This window comes from Salvelinus fontinalis, chromosome 4 (genome assembly GCF_029448725.1).
Source record: "Salvelinus fontinalis isolate EN_2023a chromosome 4, ASM2944872v1, whole genome shotgun sequence".
NCBI classification, from domain to species: domain Eukaryota; kingdom Metazoa; phylum Chordata; class Actinopteri; order Salmoniformes; family Salmonidae; genus Salvelinus; species Salvelinus fontinalis.
This window is the reverse complement of record NC_074668.1, coordinates 69,466,305-69,472,632: the sequence shown is the minus strand read 5'-3', so window position 1 is coordinate 69,472,632 and position 6,328 is coordinate 69,466,305. Positions and strand designations below refer to the sequence as shown.

General features: G+C 44.9%; 1 protein-coding gene across 2 annotated transcripts; it reads left to right on the top strand.

Annotated features, from left to right (window-relative positions):
* Window positions 1-698: 698 nt before the first annotated feature.
* LOC129852728 (uncharacterized) lies at window positions 699-5,577 on the top strand. Of its 2 annotated transcripts, none has more exons than XM_055918387.1 (2): window positions 699-943; window positions 2,278-5,577. In XM_055918387.1, exon 2 carries the CDS (start codon window positions 3,793-3,795, stop codon window positions 4,648-4,650), a length of 858 nt encoding a protein of 285 aa, XP_055774362.1. In that variant the 5' UTR covers window positions 699-943; window positions 2,278-3,792; the 3' UTR covers window positions 4,651-5,577. The 2 variants fall into 2 exon arrangements, with proteins under 2 accessions (XP_055774362.1, XP_055774360.1); XM_055918385.1 differs by having other exon boundaries at window positions 2,245-5,577.
* The last annotated feature ends 751 nt before the right edge of the window (window positions 5,578-6,328 follow it).

Genomic DNA, 6,328 nt, shown 5'->3' with positions numbered 1-6,328 from the left:
CTTTGTTCTATGTACTGAAACTTTCTTAATCCTTGCCAACACCCTCTTGGTGGCACTAGACCACCTTCCCTTTGTCAATTACCTCTCTCTCTCGATGAAAGTTTCCTGCCATCATGTGAGGCTCACATCTGCATTGCAGTGCCGAGGAGAAAGCAGTGGCTGGAAGAGAGGAGTCATTGTGCATGTAGAGAGAGAGAGGAAGAGGAGAGATGGCGGGTAAGTGAGAGAAAGAGGGAGATTAAATATGCAATTTAGCCACATCATGGAGTCATGAGTGACACCTTGGTATTATTGCCTTTTGACACACACTAACACATAGACCAATCAATCTCATCCAGAAGTGATGACAACACTGAGAGGGTCATGTACCCCTCCACCCCCACATAGACTCTCTCATTAATGGCATCAGCATTTTTCCTGTTCTCTCTCCATTTCCCTCCTGATGGCGGGACCCTGCTTCATTGTGTTCTGCCATGTTCCTGTAATTGCTGAAACGACCTGCCTTATGCTGAGCATGCACGTGTGTGTGTGTGTGTGTGTGTGTGTGTGTGTGTGTGTGTGTGTGTGTGTGTGTGTGTGTGTGTGTGTGTGTGTGTGTGTGTGTGTGTGTGTGTGTGTGTGTGTGTGTGTGTGTGTGTGTGTGTGTGTGGAGAGCAACTCTGTACCCCACCGAGGCCGGCTGGGAGTTTGTGGGGCTGAACGGCAGCAGAGCCGCGGGCGAGCTCCACACTGAGGGAAATGACAGCCTCCAGGCCAGCATTGGTTGATGACCGTGAAACTCTTGCGGTTAACAAAATGCGAGCGGGAGGCTGGCACAGCGAGAACTGTGGCTGTGTGCAGTTCTGCCAGCAACACAAGCCCCTCTCCAACTACTCTGCAGTACAGAAACAAAACAACAGAGTCCGTGTTACAATTCCTAACACCAGCAGCTATGCCATCCAAGGTAAGAAGAGAGGAGCTAGACAGAACCACTGCTATTTGTCACAGTCTTTAAGAATACATGGTTTTTGTGCGTGAATAAATGCTGGTATAGAGAAGGCTGAGAGAAACTGTAGGTAGAGTAAACTACATGGTCAGAGAACAGTATTTGGGAGAGATAGAGTGCCTGCCTGCTTGCAGTCAGAGCAGAGGTGTCAGAGGAGAACTGATAAAAGGTAGGAGTAAGTGTTTGGAGAGGTGTGGGAGCAGAGGGCAGCCGTGGAGGAGGTGTGAGAGGGTGAGTGACCAAGCGCGAGCTGCTACTGCTCTCTCTGTCATTAAACACCACCACCATTTTAAAAGCTCCTCTCTCTCGAAAACGTACAAATACAGCCTGATGGAAATGTTTGATGTTTTCATGTAGCGAAAATAGAGAATAATTTTTCAAACGCACAATCAAATTAAATTGCTTTTTCAGAGAAACTCTGTTGAAGACATTGAGTTCTTAAAAACACCAGATTCGTAAATCTATATTTTCCCTAAGCAGAGAGCTTTTTCCTGTTAAATTTAGGTTAAAATGTGGTGCTAAAAACAGGTTGTGAAGTGGGAGTGATTACTGGCAGCTTTTTATCATGTAGTTTAACCTCTGGACACTTAAATCAGCCCTCCTCTTTCTCTCTCTCTCTCTCTTAGATTATTATGCAGTAACATCAACAGATCTCCTTATGACTGATGAGGGTAATTTCTCCCCAACAGCAGAATGATCACTTTGGTTTGGTCTCCCAACTCCCTCCTCCTTCTCTATATCCGAGTAGAAAGAAAACAAAGACATTTGTTGCTATGTCTCCAGCAGTGGGTAGAATGGGTTCAGATGATGAATAGCTCTCCAGTCCCCTGCATTTGAGCTACGCACAGATTGGCTATAATAAAGTGGTTGGTTAGAAAATAAACAAAATTGTGCACCAACAAAAGAAATTGGAAAATGTGTTCAGTTGGTGATCTGGATTTTTCATTGGTGAAGGTGGTGCTTCTCAATCATAGAAACTTGGACTAGAATACAACATTTAATACTGATTTAAATAATACCATCACGTGTGAAAACAACAAACCTCCTTATTTTCTTTGATTTTCCTTTGGGGATCCAAAATAATACCCATGCCAATGTGAATTACCTTCATGGACTAGTCCCAGATATAGCGCAGTTCTTATTCCCAGTGTGTGCCCTCAGAGGAGAGATTGGAGAACAGTTAGGAGTTCTGTGCCTCTCTCCTAGCCTCATAGGTTCAGCCTCAGTGGGCTGTCTTTACCAATTTTCCCATCTGTCAGTCACAGGCCAAAACAAATCCACCTGTCTTCCAGGAGGCTGGGCTCAGAGACGCTGCAGCTGTCTGGACCAGGACATGAGAGTGTGACAGCGCCCTCCTCTGGTGATGGAGGGTCCATTAGTCTGCTTATTAGCCCACCTGTCACCACTACGACACCATCTCACCTGGAGGTGCCTCCAGCACACTAATGTGCAGACCTACCCTTGCCCCATCACAACAATACTTTGGTGATATAAGTAATGGCTCTATGCTTCTGTGATCCACATGTCCTTGATCATCATGAGGTTGTTTCCAACCTGGTAACAACATAACAAATCATCCATGAGAGACATGCACCTCAGTGGACTCATGATTGCTTGAACAATGAAGCCATTAACACCACATTATGTAAATGGTAATGGACAAAAACATCTAATAGGATAAAGGCTAAGTACAGTGCAATATAATGCCGCTGACTTTAACTGGCTCTTTGAATTATGTTTTCAATTATAACCTTGCTAATGTAATTCATTGTTTCACAGCCGAAAATGCATTTTTAAAGCTTCACTGAGTCTCTATTTCAGAAATCAGGTTTAATCAGTCATGTACATTGAACACATGCACTGAAACGTCCTCTAAAAGAGATTGACAAAGTTGCCCGGGATCTGCGCTCGCTCCGGCTCTTAAAAGGGATATAACCCCCCCTCCCCGCCATGGCAGGTTTCCATTGTGGAGGGAAAGTGTTCATCTGAGATATGAAAGGCCTGTGCCTTTAAGAGGGCTGTCCCCCCTTTTCCTCATGCTCCCCCTCAACCACACAGAGTAGACACTCCTCCTGCGAGCATTTGTGAAGCAGCTCCTGTCCCTTACGTCTCTTTGTGAGGAAACAGAGGGCACACTTTCTAGAGCATAACTGGAGACAGAGACACAGAGTTCCAGGCAGGACGCCCAGGGTTCCAGCCTACAGCCACCCCTGGCCCAGCCCTGAGGGGGACAGCTCCCCCAGAGCACCTTGGCCAAGAGGTCCACGAAAGGAGAAGAGACGCTAATCAACTAGACCGTCCCAGAAAGTGAGATGAGAGTTGATGATATGAATGATATGAATCCAACTGATCAATGTGGGATCTGAACCCTAAGTGAGAGGTCTATTGAGTGTGTTGTATAAAGTAGCAGTTCTCTTGAAAAGTTAGACTGAAGCATCGAAGTATCCAGGTTACAAGGATAAAAGCTCATCGAGAGAAAACAAGAGATAGGACACTTCAGCTGAGAATGTATGCATTTTCAATGGTTTTTTTTTAACGTCTTGAATTGCCCCATTTGTATTCTTAATTCACCACCCAGCGTTTATCTTGTTTTTTCAGCTGCCTGTAAAGCAGCATGAAAAGACTCCATTGAAAGCACTTTCTGCGAGCCGGATAATATTATTTTCTAAAGCCTTGAAACTTTCGCAGACGTCTACAGAAAAAAGAAACCTATAACGAGAATAAGAAAACAATGCTGTGCTGGATCCCGTATGAGTAAGAGTCTCTGACTGGACTTTTATGATTGGAGAAGACACAGGAGTGAAGAGATGTATTCCGGCTGTGGAGTTGGAGTGGCCAGCATTCAAAAACAGTATCAGGTCAGGGACTCTGTCAGACCATACACCGGACCTGGAGGGAATACACAGGTCCCAATGGAAACCGGTGTGACCCCAGCTAGGTGCCCAGTATATCAGGTTCAGCCTTACAGTGGGCAGCCCTCCTGCACTGTCAACAGTGTTTCCAACACACAGCCCACTCCGGTGCCTACACCTCTAACTCCACCTCCCGCCGCACTCAAACCAGGCCAGGGTGGGTTCAAGAAGGTGTGTCGCACAGAGGAGGACTGCCCGTGCCCCTTCCCAGGATTGGCCTCAGGAGTGCTGGAGATGCGTGTCAAGGAGGGCAGTAAGATCCGTAACCTCATGGGTTTTGCCATGGCTCGCATGCAGGGGGATGTCAGTGGTGTTGGGGTCAGTGGAGGCGGTGGCCTGAGGCAGGTTGTTTTCTCTGGGTCAGGTCGTGCCGTCACCAAGACCATCACATGCGCTGAGATCATGAAGAGAAAAGTGGGGTCTCTGCACCAGCTGACCAAGCTGCGCTACAAGGGTGTGAGGGAAGTGTGGGAGAGCCACGAAGGGGGGGCATCGGAGATGACTGTTCACAGGACCGTCCCCTCCATCAGCATCCTTTTGTCCAAAGACCCCCTGGACCCGCAGGAGCCCGGCTACCAGCCCCCTGAGACCATCAGTGCTCTCTGGGAGGACAGAGACGGTGTGGATGCCCTACAGACAGCCAGCAAGAGACCTCTTGGTCTGTCCCCATACAGTAGTTTCCCTGACTCTAAGAGAGTGTGTCTGGGTCTGGACGAGGGGACTCTGGCTCCGTCCAACCCCCTGGCTAACTGACTGACTGAACTGGTATCAAACAGTCGAGTGGGAAGGATCAGAGGAGTTCATTCTGCACTGCCCTCCACTCAAGCACAGTGCTGAAACAATCAGAACATTCACTCAGACAGAGCAGTACTTTCTGAGAAGAACTGAGCACCCTGCCCACCCCATCCTCCAGAGGTCAGTCAAAATAGGACCTGAAAGCTTGTCTTTGTAGATACAACATTTATTGAACCCATTTCTCAGCACAATCAATCGTTCGCCTTTGTGCCCAGAGATACTTAATGTCATCATACTATATGTCACACTGTAAGAGCTTAGACATGACAGCACACTTATCACATTTTAAATCATCAACACAACAAAACACAGAGCGACCAATCACCCAAGATCCCAGATTTCTGCTTTCAGTAGACTGACAATACCTTTCTGGAACATTGTAGTTCTGTTTTCCTAATTATATCCTACAACTGCAAATCTGTTCAAATGCACAAGGTAGGTCCACGATATTGTAATGAATACACAGAATATCTACACTCCCCTACGTATATATTTGGACAAGGAAGCTAACATGTTTCATTTGGCTCTACACGCCAGCATTTTGGATTTGAGATCAAATGTTTCATATGATGCAACAGTAGAGTGTCACCTTTTAATTTGAGGGTATTTTCATACATATCCGTTTTACCATTTAGAAATTAATGCACTTTAAGCATCTACTCCCCCTCATTTTGAAGGTGTCATACGTGTTTTAACAAAGGCACTTATAATAGTCTACATTTTATACACTATAACACAATAAGTGAATTTGTCCAAATACTTATGGCACCTTCAAATGGGGGGACGATATACATAAAGCGCATTCATTTCTAAACTATCCATAATATGACAAATGTATCATGTTTTCAAATATCCAAACATTCAAATAAACTATATGCAGGAAAAGCCTTTTTTTGTGTATTTCTATCCCTCAGACTTGCCTATAGTACTGTACAAAGTCCAGATTGAAAAGGAAATCACAGCGGGCTGATGTGTTGATAAGAGTAACGGGAGTGAAATTTGTCTAAGAGACAGCTGATTTAATGACATGGCCCCTGATAAGACGCAGCTCCAGAACCAAGCAGCCTGACAGATGCTGGGGGCTGAAATACAGGGACAGATTATCATTAAGATTACAACACTACATTGCAGCACACTAGAGAAAAGGATCAAAACTAGGCTTGATATAACTTAACACAGTCAGTGTCCCACCAGAATATGAAACCATAGCAGCAGACTCAACTCCATACCATAACTACAGTGCTAGGGTTCACGTAGAGGATATCTTATGCAGTGTTTGGGAGTAGTGAACTACATGTAATTCAACAAGTAATTTACTTACATTTGTTAGTGGAACTCAATTGAAATATTGGTAGTGTTTTCAGTAGTTAATTACTTTTTAGAGGTGTAGCTTACGAAATACACACAAAGAAAATATTGGTGAAGTAGGCAAGAATTTCCTTTCTTTTACGGCATCAGACCTGCCTCATTCTCGCTTGTAACAGTTTTTGTGTTGAATAGGCTAAATGACACATTATGTTAAAGGAAAATACCATCTTTGGGTATTTGCAAAACATTTTGGAACTGTATCAACAGTGGGCTAATGAAACAAATACCAAAAGATCGTTTTTGAGAGGTATTTTTCTTTAACATCTGA

Excerpts from the sequence above, each read along its gene's own strand:
- LOC129852728 (XM_055918387.1), top strand. The coding sequence starts at position 3,793 with ATGTATTCCGGCTGTGGAGTTGGAGTGGCCAGCATTCAAAAACAGTAT.